The sequence below is a fragment of the Xiphophorus maculatus genome, chromosome 7 (assembly GCF_002775205.1).
Source record: "Xiphophorus maculatus strain JP 163 A chromosome 7, X_maculatus-5.0-male, whole genome shotgun sequence".
Taxonomy (NCBI): Eukaryota; Metazoa; Chordata; class Actinopteri; order Cyprinodontiformes; family Poeciliidae; genus Xiphophorus; species Xiphophorus maculatus.
The window spans coordinates 10,545,280-10,562,593 of NC_036449.1; the positions used below are offsets into that span (position 1 = coordinate 10,545,280).

At 39.5% G+C, this 17,314-nt stretch overlaps 1 protein-coding gene across 12 annotated transcripts in view; it reads left to right on the forward strand.

Moving 5' to 3' along the window:
• The window catches only part of lmo7 (LIM domain 7), a 61,548-nt gene that overhangs the window by 7,284 nt on the left and 36,950 nt on the right, over positions 1-17,314 (forward strand). For 11 of the 12 annotated variants that reach the window (XM_023337273.1, XM_023337274.1, XM_023337266.1 and 8 more), the window contains exons 2-4: positions 3,125-3,195; positions 5,913-5,982; positions 13,065-13,171. In XM_023337273.1, coding sequence (XP_023193041.1) covers positions 3,125-3,195; positions 5,913-5,982; positions 13,065-13,171 — 248 coding nt within the window. Of the gene's footprint in view, positions 1-3,124; positions 3,196-5,912; positions 5,983-13,064; positions 13,172-14,251; positions 14,400-17,314 lie in introns of those variants that run through there. The other variant, XM_023337272.1, reaches the window with a different exon arrangement.

Below are 17,314 nucleotides of genomic sequence, written 5' to 3' on the forward strand. Positions count from 1 at the left end.
TCGGACATCTGTCTTTACCCATGGTGAACCAGAACCATATCTCTGGAGCTTTCTGCATCGTAACTCAGTTGTTGATTCTGCTCCTATGTTTCGTCTCTGATAAAACCAGAGCGCCCGTCTGCCGTTCCAGATCAGACCTGTTGATCTTGATGGTTGATAATATCTCTAATGACAGTGGAGCAGACTGGTATCCTGTTACAGCACATCCAGCTTTGTGCCAGGGTGGTTCCCACACCTAATACCCTAATTGTCCTCTTTCAATCAGATTAGCCGATGTCACTTTTGATTAGAAAATGTGAGGGGAGAGCAACATCAAAGTAACACCCTGTGGAAAGAGGATGAAAGATGCAATGGTTCACACTGAGCTGTTTCCTTCTCTATTGTTTATTTGCATGCAAGTGAATCCCAGCAACTTGCCCGCGCATCCGTGGAACAGTAGGGGTCAGGATTTCATATGCTAAATGCACAGCCTGGCTGACTGCTGCAAGTTGCATAAGGTTGTTTTCACTCCTTATAAAATAATGGCTGCTCTCCGTGCCTCTCTCATCTTCCTGTTTGTCTTTTTTTTTTCTTGTCTGAGGGTTTAGTTTGGATAGTAATTTTGTGAATGATAAAGAAAGAAGCAGACTGAGCTGAAGTATTTCTTACCATGTAGCTCGATTCCACTGTGCAAAGACACAGAAGTAGGCAGTGGAAGTGTGAGAACTTTATTCTTGTTCATGTATCTTGGCATGGTCTAATTCTTTTGGAATGATAAGCATTTGAGGCCGTGGCCATCTCTGGTTACCCAGGGCGTGTTCTGAGGTGTAGCGCAAATTGTTTGAAGATAATAATAGTCACGTTTAAACGCCTTTAACTGTTTCGCTTTTTCCTGTCTTGTCCCTAATTATGTCCTGTACTTTACTTTGCAAGAGTTTGTCTCAAGCTTGCTTTAAAACATTTACATAATCCTTAATTGTAAATGCCAACAAGCCTGCTTATTTTTACAGTGTAATATAGAACACCCTTTTATAATATGCTTGAAACCTTCTTTTTTAAGGACATTTATTTACTGATTTAAGTAAAGAGTGTTGTTGCATTTTGCTTTGATCCTTTTTGAGCTTTCTTGCAACACTTTGTTTTTACACCTAGCAATTCTGGTTTAAAACAAAAACAGAAATCACAAATCAAAACTTTTCTATTTCTAATTGACTGATAGGACAAAAGGGGGTAGACGTCAGCACACCTGTGTTACACCCCTGACTGACCATGGGAGGTAATCACAGGCCCACATCAGGCGGGAAAGTCTTTGCAGGGAAAGGGAGGGATGAAGTGAACACATACAGTTTCTTCGACTAAGCAGTCACAGGACTGGATAGTGCAAACAACACTAAGAAATGATTTGTAACAAGAAGAGCAAGAAGTTCTTGGATTCAAAGTAGAAGCATTAGCTCAGCCAATAACAGGATCGTTAAACTGAGTTCCTCTGCCAGCGTTGTTTTGAAGAGAAGGGAAGCCTTCTTTCCCTACCCCACACTTTATTTTTGCAATTTCACAGCATTGCAGGACACAGCTGAGTCCACTTGACTTCCTTGGCTCTATGTGTATTTTTGCAATAACATGAACATCACAGGAAGTGCGGAAGATTGAATTTAGCTGTAAAACACATGTCAAGCCACATTCTAAGCATGGAGGAGTCAACAAGCTGTCAGAAGCTACTTTTTAGAATCAGTCTGCATTGAACTCTGTCCGTCAATCCGTCTGCCTGTCATGGCACACAGGACACAAAAAAAAGACATTTTAACACTTACTCTTCTATAAAAGCAAACATTGTGAAAGTAGTTATAAAGATAGATTGAATATTAGTCCATATTATCTCTGTGAATTAAAATTCCACCATTTCAAATGAGTGTTATGAAACTTTAATGTTTCGATTAGGGGTGCATCAATTGCAGTTTTCTGGCCAATCAATGATCTTTAAAAAAACTTTACCTGGTGATTCCGATATTGATTTTTTCTTTCTCCAGATTTTAACCACAAACATGTAGATATGACCTGATGTTTGTCAGAGTAAGTCAGGAGGGAGAGTGACTGATTTTCAGAACTTTGCAGAGGCACATGAGACAGATTTTATTTGTAAGTATTGGCTGATCCCAGATCTCCCAAAATTAAGTAAATCTGGTCCAATTTGTCGATGCACCCTACATTTTAAAGTTCCCAACATATTTATGGACATTATTTATGTAGATATTAATACTATCACTTTTTATTTATCAATCTATTTGCAAATTCAAACATTGTTTTAGAAGCACAGTGTTGTATTGAAAGTATTGAGCAGGACTGCTGAGTAAATACAGTTTTTTAGTCACTTTGTATTCAAGAGATCCAGATTTAGACTTTATTAGACCAGGAAGCATTCCAACAAAACACTGCAGGAATCAGGGAGTGGCTAACATCATGCACTTTGTTGCAAAACATAAAAAAATAATTGTGCTTTTCTTTTTTTTCCACATAAAAATGCTGCATGAAGGAGAAGCTGCACAGGAAATGTAGTAAATGCACAAATCGCTGTAGAAGTCCTGCATGTTTTTTTCAGTTGCTCCACTTCATATGTGCTTGTGTTTAAGGCTGCACGTCAGGCGTGCATGCAGTGACCGTGTTTGCTTACATAATGGTTCCTGGTGTTTCTGCAGCGGCGGTTTGAGATCATGGGAAAAGCATGAGACTGTAACACAGCCGCTGTGTTCCTTCAGTGTTCCAGCCTTGTGGCTTCTGCAGACTGACTCCAGTACAGTTTTAATACAGCCCGCACATTTCCCAGCAGCTTCCAGCACTAAAGTGAGAGGAAATCACCCACTCAGGACCCCCCCCCCCCAGCTCCCTGAGGAATACCTGGAGGACCTTACTTAACGTTGGCCCTCAGAGACAGTGCAGGAACTCAGAAGGAAATACCTCTGACTTCCTCTGCTACTGTTCTCAACATCCTACCTTTATTCTCCAACGCTCCCCACCCCTCATCACACTCTGCCCCCCAGACCCCCACCTCCTCCTCCTCTCCTTACCCAACCCTTGCTGGCTGTTTTTGCTCACTGTTCTTGTATTCTTGCTTCTTTTTTCTTTTTGTTTTTTGTTTCTCTCTCCCCAGGCAGCAACCAAGAAAAAATTTGGGAACGGCGACTTCCGATCAGCCCTGGAGAATGGAGTTCTGCTGTGTGAGTAAGTACTCCTCTTTTCCCAGGCACCTCTATTAGGCCACTCATTCATAAGGAATCCCTCCGCTCTCCTCCACGTCTGCTCTCCCAACGTAAGTGTTGCTGATATTTCCCAGGCAGACCCCCTGCCAGGCCACTGTTTGTTTGTTAGCTTGCATAAACGGAGCCAGGGTTGTCCAGACGGAACAATGGAGGCAGTTATTTGTAGTTATTTGATGCTATCACGATCAAACTTTCTCTCATGCCTTGCTGGATAGGAGAGCGATGTCTTTCAGTTGTGTTGTCTGTTGGACAGATGTTATGGATCTGTGGACTGGGCTGCGTGCCGTCCTCGCTGTAATGAGAAGCTGTGCAGTGGATGAAAAAGTTTCAGTTTTGACCACAGGAAGGTTCAAAGCATGCTGCTTTCTAATTTCCCCGAATGGATCCGGGATGAGCCAACAAGTCAGTTTTAGGAGTCCTGTCTTTGCGACATTTGCTTTTTTTGCGTTAACTCAATAACTCTTGTCAGTCAGGACATTTGTAAGGCAGAGCATAATGAAGCAGCATGCATATGTGCAAATTGCTTAACGGACACTGCGATGGGATTTGCACATATCAGCATGAGGCTGATAATTAGCAGCAGCCCGTGCAGAGTCGTCCAAACCTTTATCGGCAGCCGCTCGAAGAAGAAGAAGAACCGCCTCGCTCTGCTGATTGGGGCCTGACTCTGACGAACAACACCGTCTGCAGTTTTTTTTTTTTCGTTTCTTTTTCTTTTCAGTCATCAAGCTGTCCGTGTTTTCTCAGCACGAGGAAGAGGAAGGCAGATTAAATCACCTTCACCTACAAACCCAACCCTCCTGCTCCCATTGTGTTGCAGATATCTCAGTTTCTTGCCCAGAAAGGAATGTCCAGTGTTGCTCTCACACATGATTATATCCTACTCAACCTTAAGTATGTGTGTCTTATCTCATGAAAATCCATTGTTTTGCTGTTAAATGACCAGCATGAACCCAAGTGCAGCCCCTCAACCCCCATTCCACCTCCACACTCTTTCTTTAAGTCTATTGTCAGCCTATCCCATCCGCCTACAGCCAGAAAATGGATTCATCTTATATGGAGTTCAGTTTCTTTAAAACAATGGCTTCTTTAGTTGCATGTTTTCAAAAATATTCCCACAACTTACTTTTTAAGTTCATTTATGCAGTTATTTCACTATAACTAGTTGTTGTGGAAGCCGTGCAAAATATTTACTGTTCAATGACTGTATGATTAGCATTTTTTGGGAAAAAATAACATATTTTGACTTGGACCGTTTTAATAGAAGACTTGAGAGCTAACTTTTGTCTTGAATTAAAGTACATTGGTACATGCCTAAAAATGTAGATTAGACAAATATAGACATATGCCTTTTTTAGCTAGGTTCTTTGTGCTTTACGGTTCCAACTGCTGTGTTATCCTGAAGACACCGAATGATTGATTTATCTCCAAAGTAATGATCAAAACACCGATACTCAGTCATACTAATTGGATTAAGATAAACTAGATTTGGTGGTTACACTTGGTTAAAATAAGATAATGTACAAAAATGTATCAACTATCAGGAATAGTCATGGGTAAGTCGGCTCAGAAAGAGAGTCGACTCTTTTTGGTCTTCGGTCACGGTTCTGAACTAGAAGAAATGGGGTTTCACATTCTGGAAACTCATCTCAAGTGAATGACTTCTGAGGAATGTTGCTATTTTCTGTTCAGCCTTCTTATTATCTGCTAAAAGTCGTTCTCTCTTGGACTCTCACATTAATCACGGACATGTCCCAAAATGTTGTGGAAAATATCAATCCTTTTGAATAGCTTCTTTTGCGTCTCTTGTGTTTCTTTGGCCTCATTACTAAACAGCTCGTTGTTAGCAAAAATAGTTAACTTCGAGTCCTGGCTATGCTTATACGTGGTGGGTTCTTTTGTCAGAAAACAGACTCACAGGTTTCTGATCAGTAAGTCACTTCTTGATCATCCGGGAGCAACAAGTTAATTGTCCTCCTATTTCAATTAACAGCCAATTTCTCAGTACACATCTCATAAATATCTTAGCTGGATAATAAAGACTAAGGTATGTTTGACTTTCCCCTCTTGATCTGTTAGATGTGCAACTTGATCTCATATATGCGGAAGATGGATAATTACTGAAGTAAATTGTGCTGGAAATATACAAAAGAACAGATGAGACTGTGAAATTATCTGTGGTTAGTTTCTGTGCTGTTGTTGTGAAAAACAATTTGTGCAGCAGAGTAAAAAACCTTCTTAAACAGCCTTACTACAAAGGTTGTCATTGCATGCAATTGTTTTTTATATATATCTTTTTTTATATTGACTCTTACTCTATAACTTTCTTTCAAAGTGGTTTAAACGGCACCACAAGTCCATTATCCTCTATCTAAAACCATACCTGTTTTCCGACTTTAAATGTGGTTGTTCAAGTTTGTTTTGAGGTTACTTCTGCTGTGGAGGGCATGTTTTTGGAAGCACAAGGGCCCATTTTTGTTTAAACCATGGCGCGGCACCGGTGATTTACTAAACTGAAGCCAGGTGGCCACCATTAAACCAGGTCGTAAACACACAACACCACCAGGACTGTGTATCAAGTCCTGCTCATTCCTTCGTAGCTGGGGCAACAATGAACGGGTGCTTTCACTTACCTTTTAATTTCCCCTGATGTTCTGCGTCTCTTTCCTCTGCTTACAGTCTGATAAACAAGATCAAGCCTGGCACCATCAAAAGGGTCAACAGGCTCCCTACACCTATTGCTGGACTGGTAAGTTGTCTTCTGTTCTTGTTTAGTCTGGGATTGTGTTCTCAAATTATGTCAATATAGCCATCAGTGAAAGCATTTCTAAGCTTACACCACATCATTTTCTCACGTGTTTCTTCATGTTTGTAACGCTCCTGATGTTCGGTGTTGTGAGTTAAAGCAAAGGGAATATGAAGTTTGACAGGTCAAGGTAATTGGATATGTGCTTCTTCATAGTTGTCCAGTAAGTTTGGTGAATGCGGAGCTGCTTCAAAGGATGCAAATCCCTTACTTAACTATTGTGTTATAATTATGTCAGACAGTCTTGTATAGTAGGATTTACAAAAAAGGAAGCCTGGTACTGATTCATTCTGAAAATAGGTTATGATGAGTCCCTTTTATTTTGGCAACATCCAGACTCTTTAATGACAGACAGAGATTAAAAGATGAAAAGGATAAGACAACCAAAAAAAAAAGCAATAGTTGCAACAGCCTAAGTCCTGGCTGTTATTCCATCTTGGTTAGACAAAACATTTCCATGGTGGGATGGAATTAATTTCCTCTGGCAGAAATAAACAACTGCAGCAATTGTAATTAAGCCAAAGTCTAGATTTTGGTTGTTGCAGCCATTATGAACAACTGAAATGCTGACTTTGCTTCTTCTGTCAGTAACAGCCTTCACACAGAAGAGGGTGGAAATGCAACACAGATACAATCTGATTATTCCCAGTGGATGCTCTGTTCAGAATCAAATTTTTGAGTTTCCAACAGGTTGGCCAATTTTCAGGACTGGTTGTGCCTATGGGTTTGATTACATCTTTTTTATTCGCCTCATCTTCTTCACAAGGCACTAAATCCCAAATTGAACTTCATGCTGCACAATTAATGTATGAATGTGTGTGGATTTGTGAGTGTGGATAGCTGCATGTGACTCCAGTGTAAAGGTGTTTTAATTGGTCAGTAGAGATTCAAAAGTGCTATAGCTTAGTCTGTTTCCCCATTTAATCAAGTGCATCTCCAATGTAGTCCAGTCAAGTTTTATCTTTTTCTTGAAAACTGGGTTTTTGAGTGATGGAGCAGTGTGTCTTTTAAACTCTTTAAGATGCAACATCTTCCAGTTATAAATCCTTACTGGAAGATGTGGCATATTGCTCATCTTCCAGTTAAGGTTTTTGGGCCACCATGGCTCTCTGCAGATGGATGTTTTGGGAGTGCCTGCAAACAAGTTCTTGGGAAGTAGAGGCTTGAAAACCTACCTAATACCCATCCCTGAGAAAGCCCTTTCTAGTGGGAGTAATTGAGTCCAGCTGTCTAGAGGAATTATGAACATAACTCTCCCAAGCAGTGTGTGTGCGTGCGTATGCATGTGTCTCAGCATGTTCACGAGACAACGAACGTCGTCAGTAAAATAAACAGACTGTAAATCATAAAGTGTCATATGTGTTTTGTGACAAAATCAACTTTTTTTCTTTTTTTTTTTTTGCCATTTGCTGTGTTGACGTAAAGACTGGGCACCTGCTGAGGTAATGGGTACAGCTCCATCGCAGCATTTGTGTGGTATTTCCGAGACTTGGACGCAAACCTGAAACCACTTGATCATAAATTCCCCCTTCCAAAAGCTTCTGGCTGGCCTGAGGCTATCCGTTACTGCCGGCCACATGGAGCGAGGCTGAATGCTCTCCCAACAAACATTACTCACTCTCGCTCTGAGAGTTGTTGAGACTTTACTCCCTCAGCAGTAAAGTGGTCTTCCTTTCTCCAGTCTTTAAAAATAGCAGTGAGTGTGAGGATGGCATAAAGTGTTAGGCATTGTTTTAAGTAGAGAAACACCGATCACTGACTTCCAATCTTCATTATTGTGAAACTCTGATCTGTTGAGGGCAATTTTAGCTGGAATGTGCCACTGTATGCAATGCTGACATAATGAGGGCTTCAGTTGGACTTATTGGGCTATTTTTCTAAACAAGCATTTTTCCTTCATTCATAAAATTAGATCTACTTCTGCAAAATATCTTTTATTTCAAGCCAGAAAACTCTTACACTTATGAGCCACCAGCTGGTGGTGATAATGTTTGCTCAAACAACAAAATTAAGAAGAATGCTTTAAACATGCATGGCTAAAGTGGAGCTAGGCTAAAGTTTAAATGCTACCACCTAAAATATTGTAGAATCTTAACAATTTGTGCTATTTACAAAAGGCTGCCAACATTTCCAAGTCCAACATGTGTCAAAACCAAATTTAAAAGTTCAAAAGGATAAAACAGAGCAGCTTAGCTTTAATGTATGTTTAGCCTACATGACATCTGTTCGTGTTAAATTTGGATCAATTCATCTCTTTGCCAAGTGGATGAAATTTCCTCACAGTGTTATGTGGCAAAAATACCCAATCAAAAGGGGTAAAGACAAGAAATGGCAAACCATTTGTACAGTTCCCACCAGAAAATTGTGCTCTCCCTCTGCATTTAGTGGGTGGATTTGTCAGCTGGGGGCGGTAGCTCTTCTGATTGATCAAATTGGTCAGATTTTCAGTTTAAATCCATTCATAGTCTGCACAGGAGAAGAAAAAGGCAGAGGAAGACAAAGAATAAGAAGGGTAAGAAAAAGGAAAGGATAAATCAAAAAACTTTCCTTTTCCTTTCCTTCTTAATCCTTTTCGTCCTCCACCACCTTCTCCTCTTCTTCTACACTTTGATTCCACATCATGTCCCCCACTACTCTTCTTACAGCTGACCAACAGGAAAAGGAATGTTTTTGGCTTTTTATTTTCTACTTTGTCAGACTGGTTGTTACTTAAAACCAATCTGACAAAAAGAGCTATTTGTAACTACGCCTCATTGCCACTTAAATGTGAACATTTGCCATCATCATCATCATCATATGTTCTTTTGCTTTTGCTGTCTGAAGGATTTTAAATGGCTCAAATTGATACCAGCTTAAAACTCTGGCAGAGCAAAATGCCAAGGGAGGGATGGGAATATTTAGCAATGCTGGCTCCCAACCTGGGTCTATTCTTTGGTTTTACTTGTGTCCAAGTGTTGTTTTTTTTTTCTTTCCTGTCAGCACATTTCTGTTCCTGAGTACTCTGCAGGCTGTGGGTTTGGACCATCTCAGCCCCAGCTTTGGGCCCGGTCCTGCCCACCCAAAATACACAGTAATTGGTATGGTGCTGGATGTCCTTTGCACACATCAACCCCTTAGTGAGTTGAGGTACCAGAAGGAGGAGACAAACAGGCAGTTTCGATAGGCCCCAGGGTGTCTTTACACATGTAGATGTGTGTGTAATCATCTGTGCAATGACAGGCTTTTGACCATGCTTTGTTACTGTGTTTATCTTCTATGGGTGCATGTTATGACTGGATAGGACTGCTGGAACTGTCTGTCTCAATAAAGCCCTGTTTGAGGAGTGGCAGCATGTCAAGTATTCCATCTCCTCTTAGTTTCTTTTCCCAAGATTTGGAAATGTGTAGCCTGATATTTTAAGCATAGTTTTCATCCTCTGTTTGCTTCCTAGGTCGTGTGAGAGTAATCTCAGAGTAATCCTTGTTCTTAACCCGGTGAACGAACCAAGGGAGATCAAGGTGCACATTTAAGGATAAAATGCCAAGTCAGACATCCTGTGAGGCAAATCTTTTTATTCCTTGTTGTGAAGTGCTTAAATCAGGGTTTTTTGAGTGTCCATGAGATTACCCTTTTTCAGCAATACACTGACTAGACAACATGGATGGGTAATGAAATATGAACTGCCGCTGTTAAAAAGGTTTTTTAAATGCCCAATAAATAAAAAAATAAGTTCCATCTCCTTTTTATGTGCTTGTGTCAATTACATTGGTGCACAAGTAACCAGCTGAACAAAAAGTGTTGGTCAACAGTCTGGCGGATGAGAGACTTTTGACCAATTTTGACGTAAATTCTGTTGCACTTCAGTCGCACGGGGTTCAACTTTACATGGTTGAACCACGATTTGACTCCAGTGACCTCTGAGCCTTGATAGATGTCGCCGTAGAAAGCTAGAATAAACGCTAACAAGGACATCACCCTTCCTAATAACTTGAACTTCTACTATTGTCGAGCGATAGGATTTTATTAAAAACGTGAAAAAGAAATGGGAAACAAAACACAAAGGATACATATTTATGAATGTGCTCCAATGTAATTCCAATAAGTTGCCTGCTTCCTTTTGTGGCATCACAGGAGGCATATTGGTTTTTGAGAGGGTGGGTTTTTATTTTATCTACTGACAGTTTTCAACAAAACAGAAAGACAAACGGGAAAACCGGACAATGTAATGTAGTTGACGAGCTATGTAAAATGAGTTTGACTGATCTGATGGTTTGCAGCTTTAATATGTGGGGTCCTTTTATATATAATTATTCATGAATAATTATGTTGACTTGAAGACGTTTGTCATTTTTTCAGACAAATCCCCTTTTCAAATTTCTGCTATGCCAGAAAAGACATAAGCAAAGTTTAATCTGAAAACAAGTTTTCTTAAGTCTAGGTGCTGCTTCTGATTTTGGTACCGCTTGACTTATTAAATAGGAGTCCTCCAACTCTGCATTCGAACACAATGGCTGAATTACAAGGAACAGGAAGAGCTGCAACCCATTGTCAATAAACACCACAGATTGTTGGCAAGTCCATAAGGACAAAGGGAAGCAGTTAAGATCCTGTAATCAAGGAAGAACAAAAAAAAAACAATATTTTGCTTTCGAAACCACACTGACTGGTTTCCTCATATTCCACATACTTGCATTGTCTGTAAAGATGGAGGGTGTGCAACACAGTTGAAAACATCCACCTGTCCTTTCATTTTCCTTGTTGTGTTTTCAGTTCTGTGTGTGTTTGTGTGTTTGTGCTGGATTTCTAATGGTTTAGTTCTTTAGGTGGAGTTGAGGCCACCAAGGTTTTAATTATTTCGAGGTGTTGATGATTCCACTTGCCTTTGAAAAAGAATCAGGCCCCAACATCTCAGGTCCTCCACCATACCTGACCCTCTTAATTGTCAGTCAGATTGTAGCAATTGGCAAGTTTAGGCAAATTACCTTAGCTATTTTTCAGACCTACGTAGATCAACAAACATCTGTCATACTTAAATGTCGTGCTTTTCAAATTTCAACAGTGTCTAAGAGAAAAGAGCCGCTATCATTTCCTGTTTATACCATTGTGAAGCAGGAAATCACACATTGCTAATTAGAAGTTTCTCAACATGAATGAATTTTAAGTATAAATAAAAAAAAAACATCAGCTATATTTGTTCTACAGTAATTTGTAGAGGTGTGATTAAATATTAGAGCTAATATAAAAAAATAATAGAATAATATTTCTTTTTTTATTACTGAACAAATAGATTTGTTAAGTTGCTTTTCATAGCTGTTTAAATTTGTTTCTGTATTTAGTTAAGATATAAAAAAGTAAACAGTAGACATTTTTGGCATCCTTTTTTATCTAACATTTAGTTAATATTAAGTTTTTATTTTTTGTTTCCATTTCCATCTTTGTGTTTATATTTAGATTTTATAATTGTCAATACATTCAGTTAACTTAAGGGATTTATGGGGTCATTTTATTGACACATAGATCTAACATAATCCAGTTTATGCAATGTAATCACCTAAATGCTGCGTTAGAGAGTTGTGGTGCTTTTGGAACCATAAATAGTTTAAAGCTGTGCTTTGCCAGCCATTTCCTTGTAATTTAGCTATCGTGTAGTTTTAGTTCAGTCAAGGCTAATTATGTCTGTCTGCTGAGACATTTATCTCATGCTTTCAATACTGAAGGTGTTGAAAGGTGTGTAAACATTTTAAAGAGAGTTAATGGAGTTAAACTTTCCAAATAGGTAGCTCACTGTCATGTGTCCTTTGCTATTTGTGGTTCACATACAGGCTGTACTCTTGGATGTGTCATAAATTTAGGGTCAGTGAAATGTACACAGGAGAGGCATGTAATGACAACAAACTGGGTTTGGTAAGAGCCTGAGAAAATCACTCAGCTTTTGCTCTAACAACTTAAAGCCTTATAAATATTGCAAATGTTTTAATAGTTTTTGTTATTACATTAAAAAAAGAGGTGAGAACATTTTAACAGTGTCATGATGCATTCAGGGCAACAACCCTCCTCCCCCCCTGACTGATCAGTAAACTCTTCAACTTGTTTCCTAGGTATTAATTAAGATGCAAGTGTTGGGAGGTTAGATGCCTCTTTGACCAATTACTAATAAGCATGCTTGTCACATAAATATAGAGCCATCCAGCCCTTAATTATCCCAGCCAGTGTTGTGATCACATCAAAACCCTTTTGAAGCAAAAAAACGAAAAAAAAAAAAAAAAAAAAATCAGAATCCAGAAAAGCAATGGTGCTTTTGTACTGGAAGGTTTATTTTAAACTCATGAGACATGAGGACATTTATAGCACAACACGTCCTCTGGCTCACATCTGTGGAGCTCCTGTGCTCAGACATAACCTTTATGCAATGTGACTGACACGGTGTCGGAAGACAAACCGTCTCATCCACTCCCACATTTTCATGAATAGCTATGGGGAAATAGTTGTCCGCCTCTGTCACCCGACCTCATGTTTCATAGCAACTGAATGTCTACAAAATACTACTCAGGTATGTTTTGATTAAAAAAAAGGCTTGGCAGGGAGGACAGGGTGCAGTTTCTGGGTGTGAGAAGAAGTAGCAGCAGAAGGGCCATGTGCTGCTGCGTGCGTCACTTTTGCACTTGCATGGCAGGTTGGGTGGGACTTGTACATGCCTCTGATGTCATTCTTCCTGCTTTGGTTTGGTCCCCACCCTAATCCATCCCACAGGTGGCTTCGCCTCTGTCACTCAGCTCCTGTCAGGCAACCCCCGCCTCCTCTTTCATCTGTCTCTCTCTGTGTGAGTGTGTGTTCTGCTCCGGGTCACTTCTTATTTGCTGCACTCACACGCTCCTCCCTGCAAGCCGCTGTTCCCTCCGGTGACCTGAACTTTGGAAGCAATCAGTTGTAGGCTGCTCCCTGTCAGAGAGTTGTTTTTTTTTTTTTTCCCCACCGTTTTTTGAGTGATTATTTTCTGCGTCTGAGCACGGGGGACAGCAATCATCCCTGCTTTGTTCTCTATCCAGGACAACCTTAACGTCTTCCTCAAGGCCTGTGGGAAGCTTGGACTAAAGGAGGCGCAGCTCTTTCACCCCGGGGATCTGCAAGACTTATCCACCAGAGTGACAGTAAAGTAAGTTTTGATCTTGTGAACGATGCTTTACACCCACTCACCTCAGACTTTAGGCTAAACTTTACATTAAGAGAACCATCTTTCATCATACTCATACCTTTTACTTTAACGTGCCATGAAGTGTGATTCCAGCTGTATTTAGAAAAAGGTCAGTGTTATTTTCAGCTTGCTTGTGCTTCTTTCAAATGGAATGGCTTTTAATAGGAGGAGGATGTACACAGAGGTGTACTGATGTGAGTGATATCATAATTTAATTTAACAGTTTGATCAGACAATATGTTGCTTGAGTTACACAGTAGGCTTGTTAATTTTCCGTTTCAGGCATCGTTTTGTTTTCAGTCACCCACCTATCAGAGAGGCACGTTGACCAACCAGTTCAGTTTTGCTCTAACTTTCACTCTGTCTGCTGAGATGGACTGTTTATACAGTATTTTGCTGTGCAAGCAAAAACAAAAACACTTGCTGTCGAGGCACTGAGTCCTCAAAGCTGTTCTAAACTTAAATGAGGTACAGTGTTTATAGACAGTAATTAGCTGAGGGATTCATTCAAAGTTAGTTTCCCTTCAGTTGGCACCAGTGTACTTTCTGTCAGATAAGTCACACCTAACTTGGTCACATAATTGAACCATTAATTTCACTTCAGGCATTATCACCTTGAGAAAGTAGCTCCACTTCCTGGAGCGTTTTCTTTGCTTTGATTCCTTCCAAAGTGTCATCCTAATAAAACAATAAAGCATGCGCAGTCTGCGTGTGTGTGTATATATATGCACTGTCATATAAGATGTACTGTTCATGGAATGGAATATGGACTCCAAATAAGCAAATCTGTCTTCCATTTTATTGGGACACACCCTCGGCCCACAGCAGATGACACTCTGTGTTCAGGTGGAGCTCACTAAACGTCTGAATCAGGGCTGTAAATGTAACGATAACGCTTTGATGCGCTGAGTGTTGCATAAGATTTTCGCAGGATATTGGCTGTAAAGCACTCTCGGTATGACAGCAGAAAATTATCTTCCTTTTAATGGCAGCCAGATGAAGCAAACCAATATAACAGTAGGCGAATGCGGATAGAGACAAAACATAAGCGGCCTCAGAGTTCTTCTGCTTCTGTTGAGCAAGTTCCCCCTTGATCTATTCTTAGTTCGAGGGGGGGATCACTTTGACAAGCTGGATTGATTGGAATGGTGTCAGCACTCACAGTGGACAAGCTTTTAATAGATTATTGGTATGTTCTACTCTGGCGTACAGTCGTTCAGAGCACACCTGTGTTTGTTTGCATGTGGCATTTAAAGTCGGGTTGGGTTTTAGCTGCTCTTTCATACAGGATTGTGGACATTGTTGCTGCTGGAAAGCATCACATTTAGTAAATTAACCTGAAGCTGTTTGTGCTTTTTGTTATCATTTTTTCTTTCACTCTTTTGAGAATAGATGAGACTGAAGGTATAATTACGTTGCTGCAGTCAAAGGGACATGGCGCACAAAGAGGTAACATGAGTCGAAAATGCCAAACAAGGCTGCAGACGTGCATCCAACGGCTTTATTGCTGTGCAGCTTATCAGAGTCTAGGCAAATTAGCTCTAGAGAGAGAGAGAGAAAGTTGTCTCTATCAGCTGTCTGAATCCTGGTGTTTGTCCAGCCTCTACTCCCTTAAACCCAGTCTGACAGGTGCTTTGCTTAGCGCTGTTGGGTTTATAACAATAGTTATTCAATGAGAGCATGACACAATGCTCTCATTGTGTCATCAGAATATTTAACTTTTTCTTTTTAAGATAATCTTTTGAGTGGGGATGAGGATAATCAAAACTGTTTGGGATTACTGTCTATAAACATCAGCCAGAATGTGTATTCACCGAAGAATGAAGATCATTAATGTACTATTTCCAAATCCAGCATAATAAATAGTAAACTGTAGTTTAAAGCCTAAATCAATAAATTGGGATAATTTTAATATAATACATTTAGCCTTACTATTATTTATGTGACGAAGGAACCGCAGATATATCTAAACATATGTAGAAAATAACATATAGTGTTATACGTCTGTATCTATTTCTGCCTCCTCTGATATAATTTGAACAGATTACTACTGCTAAAAAATGCTAACTTACACACTTCACTGAGCTGAAAATCTTTTCATTCCGGTCACATCTTGTACTGTTATAATTTTTAATTACATCAGATATTGTTACAGATTCAATCATTTAGACAGTTAACAATCAGATAAAATCAGGGCTATAAAGCTTTGGACAAGCTTATTTCTAATCTTTGGCTTTTTTTTTTTACCAAACAACTAGTTGGTTACTTTGTTAATTTAGTTGATTTGTTTATTCCTAATCATTTAATTGCTTTAAATTTGAGTAGTTTAAGTGAAAAACAATCCTCATTGATTTTTCGGTGATTGGTCTTCCGTATCATTGTGGTGTGATGCAAAGCTGGAGTCAGATATTGACTGACACAATGTGTGCTGAGAACACAGTTCAATTCATGCAACGCTCTTGTTACGACAGCCATAAACGCAGATTGAATATCTTCCCTGACCTTTGAGCTGTGAAGATGCTGTAGTATTCACCTTCCTGCTATGCTGCACTGCTTTGTGTTGTGCAACGTTTGTCCTGATAAAGACCTTTATCAATCGACTGCTCAGTCAGTATCAAAATTTTATTGCAGCTAAACAAATTCTTGTGATTGAGCAACACCCTGATAAGAAGGGATAGCTGTGCTGTTGGACCAATTAAAGATTCATAAAAATACCGAGCAAACGTAACACCTTTGTTTAAAATTGTGACCAGACTGGATCTGATGCATAATAGGAGACTGTGATTCACTAAACCAGCGTTGCTACATTTCATCATCTTCGCAGGAAACTGCAGCAATCCAGATGAGTCATTGAATTTAAAGATATTTGGTGGAATTCGACACCACCCACTGCCTGTTGACTCGCAGTTTTATTTTGGGAATTATGCTTCATAGGCTGCACAACTGAGACTAAAACCCTGGAGAAATAAAGAAGGAGCAGGATGTAGGGGGGACTATACCTAATGCTGGGAAACATTGTCTCAGCTGGGAGGGTTGAAACCTGGCCTGTAGCTTTGCCTCAAATCTTGTCTCGCTTTCTTAGTTCACTATGTCTTAGCTCTATACTGAATAAAACCCACCAGCCAACCAGAAAGTGCTAGTTTGTAGCAGCTGAGGAACTCTTGGTTGGCTTACTGCATCAGGTACTGAGACCTTGTCTCATTGGCAATATTTTGTCGAAAAACTACAAAATTTTGTATAAGCCATTGAAGTGTTTTTCCTTCTAACAACCCATGTTACAAAACCTTAAAAGCATCAGCATCATAAAGATGATCTAAGAGATCAACCAGCATAACTTTATTAAAGGTTCTCATCGATCAGAATTGTATAGCAGGTGTAAACTTGTTTTTGTTCCCCCAGCCTGTCAAATTTTGCTTTTCTCTTTGTCTTGGCACAATAAAATTGTCTGTTTTCACTAAAGAGAGTCTGAAATCTATCCACTCTATACTGTCCATACCAAAAAGTGCAAAGACAATGTTGCCACATTAACAAATATCTACTGTTGCAAAATGATGACTAAAGAAATAGGAAGGTAAAAAGAAAGTCACTGCAAAATTAATATTTTTAGGTGGGAACAAAATGTATTTAAAAACAAATAAATAAGGGGTTTATAATTTTGTCAAATAGCCAAGGTAATTAAACCAGAGGCCATGACCTTTAAATATGCCAACATACTTATTTTGAAGTCTGAAGTGTGATATTCGCCTGCTGGCTTTTTAAGCCACAAATAACACTTTTTGAATTCACACCTCAAATAAGTGTGCTAATCCTGTAGGTGATTTACCAAAACTTAAAACAATCTAGCCTACTCGTGTCTTAAAACATTCAGAAAAACACACGTTGGCTGGTCAGACATGTTGTCTATGTTGTACTTAAAGTTGTGTTTATGAAGTGTGATGAGAACTAAGGAAGGAAGCGTTTTTATGATGACTTGATCATTAGCAGCTAGCTATCAAGCCACAGCACTGTGGTCTCTGCTTAAATGTTTCTATTCAACAGAAAACAAAATAAAACGACTCTCATATTAATAAAGTATTTTAAAACTATTAAGAAGATCTGTCTTGA